Consider the following 19855-nt stretch of genomic DNA (forward strand, 5'->3'; position numbering starts at 1 on the left):
TTGGCCATAAATAGTTCATTTGAACTCAAGGTACCAAATGTATCCTTGAGGGAAAGGTCTTTGAAGGGTACCTGTAAGTAAGTGGTCATGTCCGGTGTCTCCATTTGGAGACTATGTCAAGAAAACAATCTGAATTCATGTAATACAGATGGGTAATAAACTTCATTCGACTGTTACAGGATGCCGACTACGAGTTACTTTCCCCTCTGTGACCCTGACTCACTGAACTAACACACCATTCTGCTGCAGGAGTGAGCTATGTTACCCGGGAACTAAAGACCTGTGTGCTAAAGGCCACGTAAAGTGATCCATCCCATGTACTAGACAAGTACAGTGATGTGGAAATGGTGTTCTTCTGGTGTATATTCAGTATGAGGCTCTGCACCAGGGAAGGAACACACAAACCAAAGCCTGAAGGCACAAGGATGACCGCAGCGAGTTAATGCTTTACTTTCCCAGGACTCCTTAAAAATGATGAAGACACTCACTGGTGTTTAAAAAAAAAAAAAGATCAAAATTATTCTTAGAAATCAACAAACCAGAACTATTTTAATGATATTCTGTTGACCTAAGTTTATTTCATAGTGTTTATCATTGAAAAAACAAACAAAGATGCTTGCTTTATTGATGTTACAAAGGACTTGAGAAAATATTGCCTCATATTTCCTCTCTGGCCTCCAGCAAAAAACAAAAAACAAAAAACCTGAGTTATTTTCCAATCACCATAAAAAAATTGCTCATTCAACCAGTTTTTTTCTCTCGTGTGAACTGATTGTAGAAGATGAACCACTACAACTTCTATACGTATCAACCTTTACTCTTCTGTCAAAGTGATCCATTTAAGAAAATATTATAGCGACAGTAGGATGAGATTTATTCATACATATCAACAATTGGGTGCCTGTGAGTCTTGAATATATTGGTTTTAATTGGAATTGTCTTGTTTGGTAATGATGTGCTGCAAATAGATCTAATAAAAATGCCCCTCCATGCTGATTATGGCTTTTTTAAACTGATCCTTGAAACGTAACATAACATCTGAATATTAGTTTGGTTTGTTTTTTTTCAAGCTCTGAGGAAGGAAGGAGAGGAGGACGTCTCCAAATGCTGCAAAAACATAGGAAAGCCAGCATTCATCTCTTATGACTTGGGGAGGATTTTAATGGCAGATCCACCTCCTTCTGTCCTTCTGAAAGTATTATACTCATATCATATGTGCTCCCAGTGTGTGTGTGTGTGTGTGTGTGTGTGTGTGTGTGTGTGTGCGCGTGCGGCATACACGTACACACCTGAGAACCTAATGAACCAGCCTCATTCTTCGCGCAGCCTCACAACGCTATCTCTCAGCTGGCTCAAACTCCTGCTGCCATTGAACTCTGTGATCAAGATAAGCCTCACAGCTGAGCCCTACAACTCCATTACCACTGCGTCGCCGTGTCGACGGCTGCAGCTCTACAACGGGCCATGGAAATACTGAGGAGGTACCAGAACCATGAACTGAATGACGTTTCGCTATCACTGTCAATCAGTTTTGTCTTGTGATGATGTTAAAAGGGTTAACAATCCATTGTAATCCTAATTAATAATCTTGGAAAATTTTATGAAACATTTTAAGGAATTTTAGCTGGTATCCTCTGTTTGAACTTTCTTGTACCTGAGATTCATAATTCTTCTTAATTTTTATATTTTCATATCGAATTGTTTACTGTAGCACCTTGGGGCAATGAGCAACGCAGTTTCAATCCCCTGTATGTGTTACACATATTGCAGAGCTGACGATAAAGCTACCTGGAACCTTGAATAATTCCTCTGTCATGTTAATAGCTGGCCTGACCCCAGGGCCTTGACCTGGGTTGGGAGTGAACTTCTGGTGCCTTTCACAATCATCAATTTGTAGTCAGAACACTTCCTGATAGTGAAGCTGACAATCACGGCGCCAGCGTCGTCTGTGCGTAGCTGTGTTTCGACGACTTGAAGGTCACATCTGTGCAGGATGTTCTAGTTTGGTATTACTGGGTAGTGTCAGACATTGAAAGTGTGACTGTTTACGGGGGTCGGACTCAGATGTTCCGGGGGAGCTGACTCAACCTCATCTCACAGAGAACCTTGTACACCTGCCGTGGACGTCCAGTAAAGGCGGTGTTAGCCGCCTCTGAGTCACCGGCCTGTTTCTTGTCTCTGACCAACTCCTTCATCACACAACATTCCTCCACAAAACACAAATATTTTCACAAATATCATATGTATATTATAGCTTTTTTGAAAGAGCATATTTGTTTCTTTGTCTGTTTTTCATAAAACTTGGTAGAGAGAAGGGACCAGGAAAGAATCCGGAACAATTTTGGGGCAGATTCAGTTATATCATGCAGAGCCCTGTGATCATCATCATCATCATCATCATCATCGAGAGGGAGAAAAAAATACATTGTCATCACACGATATAAATTGTTCCCAGACCTTAGTTAATAGGTGGCAACAACATATACACATTCCCAGCACTTGATTAATTCTTAAGAGAATTATTCCCAATTTTGATAATTTTTTGTCCCCAACAAAAAAGATAAGTTGTTCATTTTGATTTATTTGATATAACTCATTCCTTCAAATAAATTAGACCTAGAGGACATAAATTAATCATACTTTGATAAGAAGTTCTATCAAGTGGCCACAAAAGAGTTTCTCACTATATGGTGACTCTAGGGCTGGTACACATCCCATTCTAAATCTATTTTATGAAAATTGTTTTGCCAAATAGTCAAGCAGTGCTGCATTTGACATCACCAGTTTTTGAGAAGAACTGTCTCGGATTTAAAAGAATCTTGCTTTTTCCATCTTTCAAATCCAGGCAGTAGGATCATGGCTCTGAGTGTCTCAAACAAACAAACAAAAACTACCTGAAAAAAGAGAAAGTGTTGCAATCTGTGGAGAGTATTTTTCAGTTTACAGTAGAGATACTATACATCCTGCGAGCAGTGAGCTACTCCAGCTTTGAGTGCTGAGGTGTAAAGCCTTCAGCTGGCCCATCTGAATGTGTGTGTGTGGATTAGGATGCTTATGAGCATCACGGATGGCAGGATTAGCAGCGCTGTGTAATGGACCACGTCTCTTCACTTCAGGGCAGAGGGCTTCAGCAGATGAGCACTCAGAGATCATGATAAGCAGCACCCCGTCCCTCACATTCATCTGTGCTTGTGTTGGATCCTCATCCGTACCAGTATATCATTAGCCCAGTTCTCTCCTTCACAACTCTCACTAGTTTTACTGTCACTTTGTAGCGTGACAGAGTGGAGTAGAAGGAGTCTCAACTCATCTGTATTGTTGAATATTCACCCAAAACTGACCTAAATCCTCAGAGCATCAAAGTGGCTGACAAATAATGGAATTAAGATGAAAACTAAGATTCCCACATGGCCCAGCTTTCTCTACAACACATTTCCACATTAAAACAAAATGCAGCCACCGAAATGAACCCTGTAAAACGGCATGTGTACCAAAGAAACCCAACAACAAAAACTTTTTTATTTAATTAACATTTTATCCCAAGATATGGGCCACACTTTAATGAATTCTGGCACACAATAACAGCTGCCACTAGTCCCCTTTCTACAGGAAGACTCATCAATCTAATCTAATGCAAACCCCCCCCCCCCCCCCCATTGTATCTGGCATTTTGCCATATGGAGACATTCTAAAGATTCTTTGCCAATAACAGAGGATAAAAAGGCTACAAAATATTTTTATTTATTTATTTACACTTATGCATAGTGTCAACACTGTGTTTGCTTTGCCGTCATTTACCTTCCTGAATTCCAGGCATGCGTCATATTCTGTGACAGCTGCAGCTACTTATGACACTAATTATTCCGTTTATTCACTCTGAGAGCCTGTACAGAAATCGAACATGTTTGACTGGATCTGGACTATCTAGATTCTAGACCTTCAATCACTGAAGACCACAGGATAAACTTTTTAGTCTTGTTGGCGAATAGCATAATAAACTGCATTATCTCACACGTCTGTTTAACATGGATTAAATAAATGCGCTCAGAAAAATTATGGCAGAGTATTTTGGTTTCCCTGGCACGAAATATAGAATAAAAAGCAGCAAAATCAAAAAAATCAAATATCTGTACCAGCCACCTTTATTCTAAATATCATAACAATCAGTGCATCTCCAGAACAAATACAGAGCTTTATGATGAGAACATTTTTGCATTGCGGTTATCATACTGGAGATATATTTCCATGAAGTGCATCCCACAAACTGGTAATTCAACTCATCAGTCTTATAATCTAATTTATCTGACAACCTGCACATGACAGCACAGTCTGCTTATTCACTTCTCTGCTCACCATATGGAGCAAATGAAACGAGCTGTATTTACGTCTCTGTTCTTTTTGTCTAAAACAACCCCTTTCTTCGTCTCTGCCATCACCATCTGATATTTTGTCCGAGTCGATGCAGGTCAGCGATGTGATAACGAGTGGACACTCATAGTTTGCATTCATTTCTCAGTCAGACTTCCTGTTTCAATCTGGTGTTGGGGTTTCATGTGCAAAAAAAAAAGAGCAGAGTGATATTAATATATCTATTAATAGAAATATGTATTTATTATGATATTAAATATTTATTAATAGAAATATTTCTGTACAACATCCATTGCCGTGAATGACACCAATGAGGAACAGACGAGGCATCTAACGTCTTTGAATGGTGGAGAAGTCATTATCATGGATGAAGTACCTTAACAGTGCTGCTGGAGTGGCGTCACGGAGACAAATGTAGACCAGAAAACTACACTCTCGCTTCCGCACTGGCTCTGAGTAAATATTTAACAATAGCTTTAGCTAAAGAGCAGCCATGCAACTGCTATTTTAATCTTCACACTCTCCTGTGGCAGATGATGTTTTTTAACTCTGAGTTATAAATAGAAATACCTCTCCTACAGCTCTTTACACCATATTTTCAGTCGTGTTTTGACACAATCCAAAATGCAATGAGAACTCTTAGAAATCAGTATCCCAGAGCCCGTCCCACTGTCTCTAGCCACACAGAGCACTTGGACAAGTGGACACCCACATTGCAAAAGCACAAGACCACCATAATTAGTGTGCAACACCAACTCCAGCCGCTCCCTTCCTTTCACTGTGCACGCCGCTGACTTATTTAAGAAGTTGTATTTCAGCTCAACTTAAATTTAGAAAGCCTCTTCCAGTGAGCTTCTACGAGGAGATGTTCTTTTTTTCCCCCTCCTCTCTAAAAGAGGGACAAGTGTGGCTTCAAATCATTCACAGATGTGCTGGTGCTCTGCCATGAAGGAGGAGGAGGAGGAGGAGAGGCAGGGCCCCTCCTGCACTGTAGGCAGGCACTGGAGATGGGAAGAAGCAAGGGAACTGGAGCTCCATCTCCTAATAGTGCCTCTCATGGTGAACCACACACACACACGCACACACACACACACACACACACGCACACACACACACACACACACACACACACGCACACACACGCACACACACACACGCACACACACACACACACACACACACACAGACCCAGTAATAGCCTGGAGCTGAACCCAGCCATGCGTCTCTAAGCATTTACCGCCGTGCAAAACAACATAATCTGACACTTCTGACCCCTGTTGTTCCCTGCGCCTTGCAAGACACATCTTATGTAACCTATAGAGCAGTGGGGAGAAAAAAAAAAGCTAAGCTGCATTTTTATGTGGTTTGCAATCAACCAAACACTTATTTCCATATTACAGAACATCCGCTGACCTTCTCTGCTACCTCATGCAAATGTTGCGCACACTTACGTGATGAATGTGCGTGCTGCTGAGGTGGAAACTGATCGATAACGGCGTGAGGAACAACTGAGGTATTTTGTTGAGGAGACAATATCACGCATGTCAATGCTGAGACAAATAGAGAGTGGGTTCATCCCGAAAGCCCCGTGCTCCTCGAGTACCATGAACAGTCAGCAGCTTCCTAATGCACATACATAAGCAGAAACCCACGCCTGTTTAATAATAATACTCCGCAGAGATTAGACAAGCCTTACCTGCTCATAGTTTAGCCGCTGAGCCTCTGAGATCTCTTTGGGCTTGGTTTCCAGAATGTAGTCTCCTGTGGAGGGGGTCAGAAAGAGTGAAACTGTGAGGTAGTGAAACCATCTTTAAATCCATCTTCAGTGATAATCACAACAGATTTATTGTTTAAATGTTTGTGGGAATCTGTAAGATGCTCAATTGTCTCACAATGGTGTAGTTTAACTCTGCGCGGTTGTTTTGTGAGGATGTGCTGGGCTGAGTACGTTGGCTGGGTCCAATCCCTGTCCTGTGCTGTCACCTGAGAGCCTCTATTGACTGGAGCAGTGAGAGGAGTCTGGCTCCAGCTCTGTTTCAGCCTACTCAGCCATTACTGTCAAGCTGCTTTCTCATACTTGATTCAAAAATGTGCAGAAATGTGTGATTCACTGACTTCGAAGCAAGAATAACTAATACATTAGGAGCGGGTGAGACAGTCGTGCTGTACTGTCAACACACACTTTCACTGAGAATCAGTCAAAAAAGCCCTCAACCTCTTGTCATTGACAGACAGAAAGTAAAACATATGAAGGAGGGGGGACTAATGAAATTAAACTGACTCTGCCAAAGCAAATAGAATAATTTGGCTTTATTCATGAAAACCTCTTACACACTGTACTTTTAACCCTGAATTTAGGACAGGAAGAAAAGCCTGATGGCTATTTGTACATCCTTCAATAACGTGAAAGTCTTTGCCAGCCTGGTTGACTGACACTTTAAAGAGGAACACAATAGATGTCAGGAGTGAGGAGTTACAAATAGCCGTCAGGCATCACTTCCCGACTGTAAGACAAAATTGAGGGTCTAAAAACAACAACGATCCTATCCTGAGCAAATCTGAGCACAGGAGCGTTTCATGAACGAGGCCTCCAGTATATCCAGGAAAAAAGCTTGTTTTCAATTAGTTCCTCTGCTTTGACATCTTCCCGTTTGTGCTGCCTAACTCCTAACTAACGGATCCACGCAAACAAAATAAGTTTAACATCACGGAGACGAGTCATATTTTCACTTTCATTATTAGGACCCAGGAGACAAACTTTCACCTCATGAACTGAATCAAACTATGACACAAAGTTTCTCGCTGTTTTAAATAGATGCATGAAAAGAAAATAACTGTAGATGAAGTGCAAGTCAAGATTTTTTCCAGCAGGTGGCCTGCCAGCTGAACTGTTTTACTCCAGTTCATTCACAACAACAAACCCTCCTCTGTTCTGTAATCCAGTGTGGTTGCACTCATCTCTGCTCCTTCCTGACTGTCTGTTTACGTCTGCTGAGTGACGGCGACCACCACGTCGTCACCCACATTCACTGTGCCCGGGTGTTATTATGACTTTAAAGAGGTTATCCAGTTTCTCCTGAACAGTTTTACACAATGTGAGTCAGAATCACATGCAACAAGGAGAACTTCCTGAATACCACAAAGCGGGTGGGGGTGGGGGTGTAATAATACTATGACTGGCATGTGAGCCATGCTGAACAGACACCAGAATTCAGACTACTGTTACAAAGGTAAGAAACCATAAAGGGTTTCAAATAAAAGGGTGTTCAGGTACCACCAGGGGTCCTTGAGGGGAAGCTGCCACCATTAGAAAATGAGGCTTAACTCTGAAAAGTATTGAGTACCACAGCACTGGAGCACCGGTGCTATCCTGAGTTAAATTAAAGCTCTGGAATCAGACGTTCTTCTCTGATGTTTTTGGGAGACCATCAAGACAGAATGGATGGCTCCTATTTCCTGTCCACTGGTGGTAGAAGGGCTCATGGGGGCGTGTTTACCATGTCGTGGGCTCTCCCACTGTTGACTCTGGTATTACTTCTGGATAAAAAGTGTGATTTTATGAAAGTTACATAACAGTAAATTATTGTAAAGGTGGAGAAAGGGTCAGGGCAGCGACACGGTAGAGCAAAACTGATGATTTTGACCTTTGGCGAACCTTGTGCAATCACATTTGTTGATATGATATGTGCACATGGTTCTTGCCTGACTGATGGAAGGGTTCCAGAAACTCACCGAGATATTCCATCAGTTGTTCAGCAGTTATTATTTCCATCATGGGAGGCATCTTAACCTATAACACACACGGACATTTTCATTAATTGACAGCCTCTTTATGTGTTCATGTGTTGCATAGAGAGGAGGCAATGTTTTGTTGGAGGTCAACATGTAGTGGCATGTTGAAATGACTCCACGTTTAATAACACCGGAAAATACACTTCGATCTTAATTTTCACAGAGAGGAGCGGAGGGATAAAGTGATAGATTTGAATGTCTTAACTATTAGCAACTACAACAGGCTTCTGTGGAAACTATTTTCCATATAACAGAGTGAAAAGTATATAATAGTTCAGAGCGACTTCATTTAACACGCCTGGTTAGATTTTTTTTATTGATCCGTGCTCATCTTTACCTTCCATGCCAGCAGAAGGACATTCATAATGGCCAGTAATGGACATGGGCCGTTCTCGTTCTGGGTGATGATCGGCGTGTTCTCCTCCCTCCATTTGATCCACTTGATGTGGTATATAGACTGCCCGGCGGCCCTGTCCTTTGTGCACGCAATCTTGGTGCCATCCGCCCCGTACTCGCCCTGCAGGGCCAGAGCCAGCCCCCTGTCCTCCAGCCCCTCGCTGTTCAGGTCGGAGCTGGGGCACGAGTTCAGGTTAGAGAAAGACTCGAGGGAATCTATGCTCCGGGACTCTCCACCCAGGCTGGGGTCGGGGTCACTCCCACTCGGCAAGCCCTCTGACAAGGTTTGATCACCGGACAACCCAGACTTGCCGTCCACCGTGATTGCATTGTCCGGACACAGATGAGTGGGTTTGGCAAGTTTTGCTGGCTCACTTTCTCCACACGCCGGAAACTCACTCTTGACGTCCACGCTCCCCTTCTCGAGAGGTGTTAACGGGCCGTCGTTTTTGTTGTTTACTAACTTTGAGGCACCACCCTCGTTATCTTCTGTCGCCAGCACAGAATCATGCCCCATCCCGTTACTGATCTGATCCCTGGACCCCGACCACGATCCGCTCGCCTCAGTGTCCTTCTTCTCCTCCTGCACCTCCGGCAAGTCAGACTTCCCTGTACTGGGAATGACATTAAGGGCGCTGGGAGCATTTGTGGAGCTGTTATTAACGTTACAACTAACGTTAACCAAAGTACAGAGCGAAGCCTCACTATTCTTGCATTTCTCAGCTGCTCCTTTCACTCCACCGACAGCCGGAACATCCTCCATCTCTCCCCCGATCGTGCTGCTCCCGTCGGTGTTTTGAAGCAGGTCTGCATTTTTCTCCATTTCGATTTAGAGACTGTCGACAGATTTTAGCTTAATTGTAGCAGCAGCTTCGGTCCCAAAGACGCCATGACAACTCTGCCTGTGACGTCATCAGAGTGAATTGCTTTCAGGTCGAGCAAGGGGGCGGTAGAGGCCAGACGGGGAGCATTCGAGGACCGTCGTAATTATGAAACTTTACATGTATCGTTCAGATTACAAGCAGAATCACTGCCCAATCAACGGTCGACATTTCTTCAAACATTATTCAGCGTGGGAAAAAAAATCTGAATCCAAACCTTTAATCCACCCACCATAAATGATGAGTATTTACTTTTTCACCAGAACGCGTGTTTTTATGCGCATTAGCTCAAGCATATTTATTGCTATTGTAAAAAGTGTCTCTTTATATTCCAATACCAAACAAACAAACAAAAACAACACTCTTAATCTTTGTCGATGATGTGGGGGAAGGAACTTAAACATATTGATTTATGTAGAATATTTAAATACAATGAAGAGGTGTTTAGTGACTTAAAGTATTTTTTAATTTCGATATCTGAGGATGTTTTGTTTTGTTTTGTTTTTGTTTTTTTACTTTTACTGCACTCTATTTCATATAAAATATTGTACAAGATGCTTAGATAAAAAAAATATTTCCCATCGACTACTTGGTAAACCCTGATGAAGGAAGATGACGTTTACCTCTACCACTGCTTGGCGATGTGACAGTTTGCAGGAATCAAAGCTCGGGAGTGGGATTTCTGGATTTACAGCCTGAGGTTTATTATGAATTGGATTACTGTTGATAAAGACGTGCTCTTGTTTAAACGTGTACATTTAGGATGTATGAGCCCAGCTGCCTACTTCTATACATTCAATATTTCGTATTAGGCAGATTTCCGAGAGTGAATTCCACAGCACCACTGTCCTCCATCGGGTGATTTTGACGGATGCACATGCAGTAGCTACTTCAGTCGCTGGGGGGCAGTAATTGCTCAGTCAAGCTGTGGAGGAATCATTGAGGAACACACCTCTCGTGATCACAAAAGCTTTACGAAATGTGTGTGTGATGTCCTTTTAACCTTTTGTTTTTATTCAAATCATTACCTTTTTTTTGAAAGAGTCTGTTTCCTTGCTACAGCATACAGGGCACATTAGGGGAGTCACGAGTGTTAGCTGACAGGTGTCTGGGCTGCAAGGCAATTTACTCAAGTACAGAGAAGTTTATTTGAGTGAAGCTGAGAGACTTTTCCAAACTCAACTGTTCAAATACAAATACAGAGCAAATCACAGGCCTATTATGACTATACATTTACTAAGCACGACGTCAAATAAACAGCAACAACAACAACAAAATGACAAAAATAATCAGACAAAAAGCACTTTAATTTAAATGCTTGATCTTTACAACTGTTTACTGTGTCTTAAATGTTAAATGCCCCCCCCCCCCCCCCCCCATTGTTGACTCAGTCATCACTTTCAAAATGTTCTAAATTCAACTGAAACAATGTTGTTTTTAGGTTAAAATAAACTCTCCCTGTTGCTCCGGAAATTCTAATTTTTTGATGTAGGCCAGTTCTGATTTTGAACGTAACATTTTGCTGGGTAAATCAAGTGAACAATTAAACACGACTTTATTGGTAACAAAATATTTCTTTTTGAGATTCCAGACAGCCTTCATCTTAATAGTTTCAAACATGAAGTTCCTATATACTTTGGTATGAGGGCTTGCAAACTCCTGACAGAAACTCCTTAGAAGTTTATAGGTGCAATTTTTGGTCCTTCTTTTTTCTTCATCTTTTTCTTTTGCACATACCATCCAACATCAAGTAAAACGTGCCACCCTCCTTGCGTTTCTCTTAAAAGACTGGAAAGTACTGCATGAAATTATTTCTATATTTCCTGAGTGAAGCAGATTTCAGAGATTCTGCTGTCTTGCTTTAAGTTATTGACTCACTGTAATGTCCAGAGACAAAACTTACCTATACTGCATTTGTTAGGCCTTCTGATAATGTGAGCCATCGTCTAGGAATGACTTAAATGTTGTGGACAATTGTATTCAGCTAGATGCAGCTTAAATCCCTAAATTGATCTGTCCTAACTCTTTACAGGGTTGCCGCTCCAGTTTCAACACAACCATTATCTTTCTATAATGTGAAAATCATGCCTTAATTCTCCAAAGACCTTTGCTTCATTTCACATAGAAATACTATTGTTTAAACTTAAACTGTATTTTAGACTTACATGTATAATCTCAACTCAACAAAATGACAAATAACCTAATTCCTGCTCTCAAGACACAAAAACAACAATAACAAACTCAGTAGGAATTTGTCCTCAACATAACCTTAGTTCTTTTGAAAAACCCTCCCCAAAAAGTTAGTAAGTCGAGATTGTTCCGTGACAAATGAAACCAAAAGAGGGCCTAGTTTTCGAACTGTTTATCGAAATGTGATCAAGTCGAACATATTAATTGCTCCGTGTTATACCGAATGCTGTTTAAGCGGAGTTCCGAGCTGCTTGCAGAGCCTCTCGACCTGTCGATGGGTGTGTCCGGGCAGGCTCTTGACAAACATGCCAGGAGGAAGGAGGGCCTGTCTGTCGTTGTATCTGTCTGACGTCAGGCTACCGTAGACAGGCAGGCAGGCGGAGAGCGAGCGAGGTGTTTGGGTGGGAGCTAGCTAACTAGGAAGCGCCACTGCACCTTTAAAAGAAACGAAACAACCAGCGGTGTCGCTTGGTCGCTTGCCTAGTTTCTTGGGCGTAACGTTACGGGGATTTTCGATATGATATTTGTTAAACTGATTTTCATGTTTTGTTGGCTACAAGATATTACAGGTAAGTTTGTCATTGATTGACTAGGTGGAGAAAGTGAGCGCCAGTGGAGCTACCGCTAATCGGATAAAGCAGTTGTACTCCGGTGATACCTAACTCGCATGCTAGCTGGCTAACGTTAACGGTGACTAAAGTGTTAGTGGCTGTCAACCTGTGTCTCTCGGTACACTGGACACCAAAAGCAGGCAAGATTAGCTGGCCTGTGTGGCTTGATATAATACGGTTATTGACGTTTCTCTGATACAAGTTAATACCCCATGGAAACCTGCGCGTTTGACAGCTGCCAACGTCTAACTTAACGTTACAAACACTTGCATAGCGAAGATGTCACAGATTCGGAAGTAATCTAAGTGTTGGGAAGAGATAATGTGTTGTATGGCACCGCACTGACAAATATGGCACTTTGTAGTAAGTAGTAACGATACTTAAAGATACACATCGGTAACGTAGTGTGTCCACCGCGCTGGTGCATTTTACTGCTGATTATTAATTGCACCAAACAAACTTGTTAGCTGAATGAAACTCTACTGATGACTATTAATGACCATGTCACACGTCGACAGACGTTGTTTACTTTTATAAGGGACCCGAAGTTTTGTGTAAAGGTGAGCGATCTAAGTTTTGAATTATATCGCGATATGTCATGATATTTAAAAAAAAAAAAGTTTTATTGCAGTAAACTTTATAATTAGCAACATGGAAATATTTCTGATTGCCTTTCAAACATTTCTCTAAAAAAGTTGTCAAATTAATTAGAATACAGATTTGATTCATCAGTCAAAATTCCACCACAACAAAACAGTTTAAGCTTTCCCAAGAAATTCCCCAACAAAAGGATTTGATCGTAGTTTCCAGAACTCAGTGAGCCACCAATCACCCAAAGCAACCTGAGCAAGAATGGCAGTATTGCGTAAAGTATAAGTTAATTTAAATTTGGTTGTGATATTTGAATCGTTTGTGCTCTACACGTTGTTGAATGAACCTTATATTCAAAGTAAAGTCGTTTTTGTGTTGTGTTCACTGTTAGTTATTACTTATCTCAAATAGGATTCATTGTGCTTTTCCCTTAGTTTTGAAACCACTAGATTTTAAGCTGAGATCAAGCCGGACTGCAGTAACAGTAACATTCTTGGATTTTAGCCGGCTCGAGGTTCCTGACACTGTATGATCCAATACTGATGTTAAGGAGTGGCTTCCTCTGAGTGTGTAGTCAGCTTGCAGTCACCAAGCATGCACTGGTGATGCCGCCATCCCCTTCATTATTCCTGTCTGTTGTTTGTGTCCGGTCCTTTGAAAGTCCCTCTTCCCTGGGGCAATGGAGGTTGAAACAGATTGGACCAACATCTTTATAACATCCTTTAACACAGAAACTCATTTCCTGCTTGTTCAGCCACCATTTCTTAGTCAGTCTGTTTTGTTTGTTTGTGTCTCAAAAAGTTTCTTCAACAAAATTCTGTTTTAATATGCTTGAATATTTTACGGTCAAGTTATGATTCACTGTTTTATTCATATGGTAAAATAAGGGCATAATAAAGGTCAGATTATATCAAGATCTAGTGTTGTGTTGTAGTGGTCATCAGATTATGCCCAGTAATGTAGTTTAATGCAATTTAAAAGTCAAATTATTCATTGTGATTGTCTCAAAAACAATCTTCTGGTGGGATCACACCAACCACTACATCAGTTTACAATTTCTGACCCACCACTTGAGGGCTTAGTTGCTATTACATCATTTAAATGTGTGTTCTTCTGTCATTACTTTGCTATAAAACTTATTCTCCGTAATCATCTCTAAGTTATTACACAAGTACTCACCGATCAAACACCCATCCTCAACCTTGACCTCCTTTAAAGCTGGATTGGTTCCTGGTTACGGGTCTTGAGGAGTTGTCACACTTATTCAGAGACAAATAACTGCATACACGTTTGAGTGACAGCTGTGGAGCTGGGTGTAATTATTTGCTATGGTCTTTGTGCTCTCACTTTCTAATATATTTATGGGGTTAGCTATTGATAGAAAGCTGAGTGGGAAAATCTGAGCTGCTTTCACACATATCAACATATTCCCCAATTAATCACCGCCTTACTCTCTGATAGTTTGCCTTCATAATTATTTTAGTTGTTGGAAAAAAGGCAAAGGAAGCTGTTTTCTCTCTGGATTCATGGACAAGTTGCTACGGGCCTGATACAGCCTCTCCCTGTTGAGTTATTACTCCCACTACATGGCAGCCTCGCAGCAAACAGCATTACAGTGCAGCATGATGATACAGGCAAGGTGGAATCTCAACATGATGCCTTTTGGCTTTTGGCGGTCACAAAGTAATGTGTGTTTCAGAGCTTAGAACCCAGACCTCTTCTCATCTGATACTCTTGTCATTGAACCTGTTTCAGAAGTTTTCTTTACTGTATCTTTTCAGCAGAGATTTTCCCATCACAACCCAAGTGTCACTTGAATTTAGTGTTTTACTTTGCCTTGAAATATAGATTTGCATTTTAACAGCTTTCTACCAGTTCAGTGACTGAACCGACACAATGACATACAGTACGACTGAAAACGGTCTCAATCACCTGATGTGCTGTGCATCATGTGCTCCTCACTTGTGCTTTAAATGGACCACTTTCTTTGTCTTCGTCAAAAGAACAAAGAAATGGTCAGTATGAAAGCTGACCGGATTAACTCTGTGGGGTCATGTCAGTAAGCTGAATAAGCCCGTTAAGCATGTCCAGTAAGCCACCCTGTCTGTACTGCAGAATTTCATCCATGTTTTCACAAACTGTCTCTGAGAGCTTTTATGGTTGGTGTTTTGGCAATTTTTTCCTAAAAAAATCTTAAGTTTAAACAATCAAGTTTAATAACATTCAAGTGCTTCATTTTTAGGGTCCTCCTGGTATTTAGCTGACTGGATCATTGCCACACTATCCCACCATGCTTTGACTCATCCACTAATAATGTTTTATTATTACCACCCTTTTCTGTCCTACATGGTCTGTACATCATATCATGTTAGCAGTTTGGTTAGTCCATGATCTCCAAATAAAATTGGGTTTAATTCACTCTTGTGTGTTTTACAATAATATACTTTTTGGGGGGGGGGGGGGGCAAATACACAACAAGCTCTAATTTACATCTGTTGTATCAGCTGAATTATTTACAGATAAAAGTAAGAATTCACAGTTAAATCAAATGTGAAAAATATCAAAGCAAATTTACCCTCATTACCTTGAAGAAAATGTTTTGCATATTTTTGATCAGTCTTTGAACTCCCTTTCAGGTCAATTTGGGAAACCTTTGAGCAAATATATTCACCATTATGAGGGTTTATCATATGACACAGAAGCCCTGCACAACAGTCACCAGAGAGCCAAGAGGGCTCTGTCTCCTCATGACAGGATCGTGCATCTGGACTTCTTCTCTCATGGCAGGTCAGTAAGGCACAAACACACTGGATTCCTCAGTTATTCCATCGTTCTTACTTACTTTGTGCACTCTAGTTGTGTGAACGTAGTGTTTTATTCATTTGTTGTCACTTGCTTTCCTTAATGGTACTTGCCAGATACTTTTTTTTAAACCTTATTTACCAACACGCATTGGGGGTGTAGTGGCAATGGCCACGCCACCATCATTGAGATTGTACACGCTATCTTCATTTACATTAGCACTGAAGTAGCTTTGATGCTAGAATACTTGTTTTAAAAGATCAGGACATATTGAATCCCCCATGTGCAGTCATCTGGTCTGTCTGTTTTAGAAAGTAGCCAAATGATTGTCCTTGTTCGTGATATATCCACTTGGTTTGGAACTGGGGAGAAATAATGTATTTCTGCGGTATTAATAATATGTAGTTGCAAACTTCCCGTTCATTTTATTGATATTTCACATCCCTCTTTATCCTCACCATTGCTCTCATTCTGTTTAAAAAATAAATAAATAAATTTGAGAAGTGTGGAGGACATAACTAGCCATGTTCAAAAATGGATAAATGATAAAGAAATAAATGTAGAAATACAGGCCTGAATTGAATACAATGACATGATGGAGTATTGCCATGATTGTGATCAATCTACAGTTATTGTTAAATCCCCTTTAGTCAAGACTATGTTGTTGTTGTTTTTTTGGTTCTCTCAGCTGAATGTGTAGATTCTATATGTAGAATTACGAATTTGCAGAGATCGACACTACCATGCTGTTCCCACGCTCAATCATTACATTGTGCATTTTCCACTATTTCATTTATTATTTGATAAAAATGTACATACCACAAGTATCCAAAGACATAGAACATCTTTTAATTCTTTTTGACTCCAGCGCTTAGGTAGTACTCCAGAGAAACATGGAAGCATGCAAGTCATTCCCAAGCAAGAGTGCAGATTAGCACAGGGTTTCAGCTCATGACAAAATGTGGACGAGCTGGCTTTCCCTGACTCTCAGATAATAGAAGCTTGTTTTGTGCTGTGTCAAATTCTGTTGAAGGCAACACACACACACACACACACACACACAAAAGTAAATTCAAGACCAGATAAGAACTGGTTTGCCTCCCAACACACGAGCAGCTCTCTTCATACAAACCGACAAGATAAATGGTCAGTGGCGTATCTGCACTCTGCTGTCTATCAGATGTTTCACCCTGCTGCTCACACAATGACAACTCATAAAACCTTCTAAGCACCTAAGTGATAATTTCACGCATAGCCCATTGAGCATGTGTTGTGCATTCACTCCCGCCTGTCACCCCTGTTGCTGCAGGTTGTGTTAAATGTAAATAAAACCATGTTTCCTGCCCCACTGCACACAGAGACAGAGACAGACAGACAGAGAGAGAGAGAGAAGACTGTGTAAATCAATATACTGTGCGCAGCCCTACATTGTCTTTGTATTGTGTGTTAGCCACAAATAAATCAATTTGTAAGAAACACTAGTGTGCTGTTTGTATGCCTTTGTCCACACAGACAAGGCCTAGTTTAGGGCATTGCAAACTCTGACCAGTGTAGAAGACATCAGTTATTGTCCTCAGCAGCTCTCTCTTCTCCTCTTTCTGTCCTCTTCACCCTCTCTGTTGAGGGTCATCAAGGCCTTGTCAAACAGATGACTTTCCCGTGAGCTTGTGTTCCTTCTTGTAATTGCTGGGTGCACAGCTGGTGCTGCCTGTGTCAGTGAGGTAATCTGAGCATCATACTCAATGTATGTTCTGTATTCATATTCAGTGTCTCCATGTGCTGTAATCACTGAAGACAGAAACAGCTGGATTGGAGATGGTCTGCAGTGAGAGCAAGAATCTTTTACTTGGTCAAATGGCCTTACTTGACCTCTGTGTGTCTACTTTAGACTGATTCTCATTGGTGGTCTAAATGGCAGTAAATGTTGTCGTACTACAACACACTGCTATATACAAGAGTAGGACAGCTATAATTCATTGACCAAGGATGAGTGTATGAGAGAGGTTAATGAATAGCCTGTTTAAGGAAACGTCAGTATAAGATTTCTGGTTAGATATTAATCCAACTGGCTGTAATAAGGACTGTTACCTTTTATGGTCAGGAAAATCTATTTTGAATTTGATCTCTGATGTTAGCTGGTGTTATGCTAGCGATAAAATTAAAACAATTCACTTCATTTGGTGGCTGCCAGTTCAAATCAACATCAGAGACCTTTGTTTTATTGCTGTTGTGAGGTTTTGTAAAGTATCCGAGAGGTTTCGATTGAATTCTTTGGTGTTAAGGCCTGTCATGGGTTTTGTTATCATTGTTAACTGAAGTTCTGTGTCTACCCGCTATATTTTGGGAGTGCTGAATGAGGTTCTGTTGAATTTTATCTTTGAAGACATTGTGACAAAATGGCCTGAGCCAGACAACAGCCTGCTACATAAGAGCTCCAGACTTTTATCAACATCAAGCATGAATTTTCCTGTTTATCTAACCTGCAAACATTACTTACACAATAGCTTGTTGCACAAGGTACTATGCATGGAAGGAAATGAGCAGCTACTGTTAATAATAAGGCCCAGTAACTAATGAGTGTCAGCACAGTAAATTTATAGTTTTTAGCCTCAACAAGTGATAAAGATGGTCTTGTCTTGTAATATCACTTTGTTTCTCAAGTGGCAACGGTGGCAACTTGTTTCTCAAGTGGCAACGGTGCGTCACTGTATTCCATTCTGACTTCACCCTGGAAATGGTCAGCCCCTGTTGCATGAAAGAGCAGCAACAGAAAGGTTGCACCTCCACCCATGGTTAGAGTTAACTATCCCTTCACTGGCTGGCAGGGAAAATGGGATGACATGAGTGCCTGTTTTTTTTAAAATTATTATTATTATTATTATTTTTCTGTGATAATGTGAAGGAACAGCCAACGTACCGAAGAAATTCATTACGGCGACAATGATTTAATTCTTTTAGTCGCTAACCAAAGCTGTGGAATGTAAATTGAAAGAGTCACCCTTAGCTCAGGCTAATAGAATTAGCATTTCCTTATAAATGTATTAATTTTTGTTGCAGTGATAACATGGTATGTGACGTTGCTTTTACAAATCACTACCAGCAACAAGTGATAATTTAGTGCTACTGTTGTTGCCTGTGTTTCATAGGCCTACCTTCTCTCCACACATATACAGTATATGTCACCAGGCAGAAAGACAGGCTAACACTCTCCCCTCTCTGTCCCTTTCTGAAAACCCAAGGCACGGCTTTGTGGCTCTGTAAGGGTTTGTTGTAACAAGAGAACGCTTTCTTTTGTATGCCCACTCACATGAGTACTTGCAGCAGGATCAGATCAGGTGACAGCACAAGGCAGAGCAGCCAGTTGTCTCTGTAGACGGCTTCCTGACAAAGAAAGGGGGCAAAATATAAAATTCAAGAACTGGTTCATTTATCAGTGCTGGCACAAAGGACATAATTTACTGCTCTCTTTAGTGTCCAGCTCTCAACAAATAAGACCAGATAGTGCTAATTATTTGTTTTATATAATATATCAACATGTTTGTGGAATAGTATCACTTGAATGAAAGAATTCATACACGACTCTTGAATCATCTGAGCTCAAGATAATTCAGGAGACAAGGAGCAGATGTTGGGAGTTGGAAAATTTGTTATTAAGTGGTAGATTTCATTATGATTCAGCTCGTGAGCAACACATTCATACATTTCACAACTCTCTGATGAAACTGATAATTGCATTGCACACCCTCCTTCGTCTCAGCTGGAGGGTTCAAAACATTCAAAAACAGTGATACTACTGTTTGTCAACTGCTTTGAAATTAGTGTGAGATCCGGCAGGTCTGTGGTATTCTGATATCTGTAAAATCCAATGTTATTTGTCCATGTAATTGTATGTAAAGTCTTATTAAAGGACATAGGCAGATCATCTGTGTGATTTCCTTTTTGATGTCACAAGTGAATATCTTCTTTAAGGATACAAACTTAGGGTAAAACTTTGGAAACTGTTGGCAAAATTTCAAAAATAAAACATTTTGAAAGGGTCAGAAAAGTAATGAAGGAAAGTTCAAGTGAGTCATCCTGTAACGGAAAATCATGGTCTATGTTTGACATTTAAAACTTTTTCTAATTCTCTTTATCTAATTCTCTTTTGTTGGCCCACTGCCCTCCGTGTTCTACTCTCTGCACTGACTTTATCCCTGATGTATTCATTTTTTCCTGTCTCATCCG

General features: G+C 40.8%; 2 protein-coding genes across 9 annotated transcripts in view; one reads left to right on the forward strand and one right to left on the reverse strand.

The window, feature by feature from the left end:
* Positions 1–9482, reverse strand: part of mindy2 (MINDY lysine 48 deubiquitinase 2) — a 24741-nt gene extending 15259 nt beyond the window's left edge. For all 4 annotated transcript variants that reach the window (XM_086183903.1, XM_086183891.1, XM_086183919.1 and 1 more), the window contains exons 1-3: positions 8498–9482; positions 8101–8158; positions 6065–6129 (exon numbers count right to left, since the gene is read on the reverse strand). In XM_086183903.1, the coding sequence (XP_086040029.1) occupies positions 6065–6129; positions 8101–8158; positions 8498–9379 (1005 nt within the window). In that variant the 5' untranslated portion in view covers positions 9380–9482. The remainder of the gene's footprint in view (positions 1–6064; positions 6130–8100; positions 8159–8497) is intronic.
* adam10a (ADAM metallopeptidase domain 10a) overlaps positions 9025–19855 on the forward strand; it is a 24962-nt gene continuing 14131 nt past the window's right edge. The window contains exons 1-2 of one of the 5 annotated variants that reach the window (XM_086183866.1): positions 9025–9150; positions 15466–15616. Coding sequence is in view for 2 of the 5 variants with exons in the window: in XM_086183846.1 (XP_086039972.1) it covers positions 12145–12196; positions 15466–15616 (203 nt within the window). In the remaining 3 variants the exon portion in view is untranslated. Of the gene's footprint in view, positions 9151–9243; positions 9362–11901; positions 12197–12492; positions 12602–14438; positions 14464–15465; positions 15617–19855 lie in introns of those variants that run through there. The other 4 variants (XM_086183876.1, XM_086183846.1, XM_086183856.1 and 1 more) reach the window with 4 other exon arrangements.

Source organism: Aulostomus chinensis, chromosome 2 (genome assembly GCF_037954235.1).
Source record: "Aulostomus chinensis isolate RoL2024-O1b breed Wild chromosome 2, RoL_Achi_v1.0, whole genome shotgun sequence".
Classification (NCBI taxonomy): Eukaryota; Metazoa; Chordata; class Actinopteri; order Syngnathiformes; family Aulostomidae; genus Aulostomus; species Aulostomus chinensis.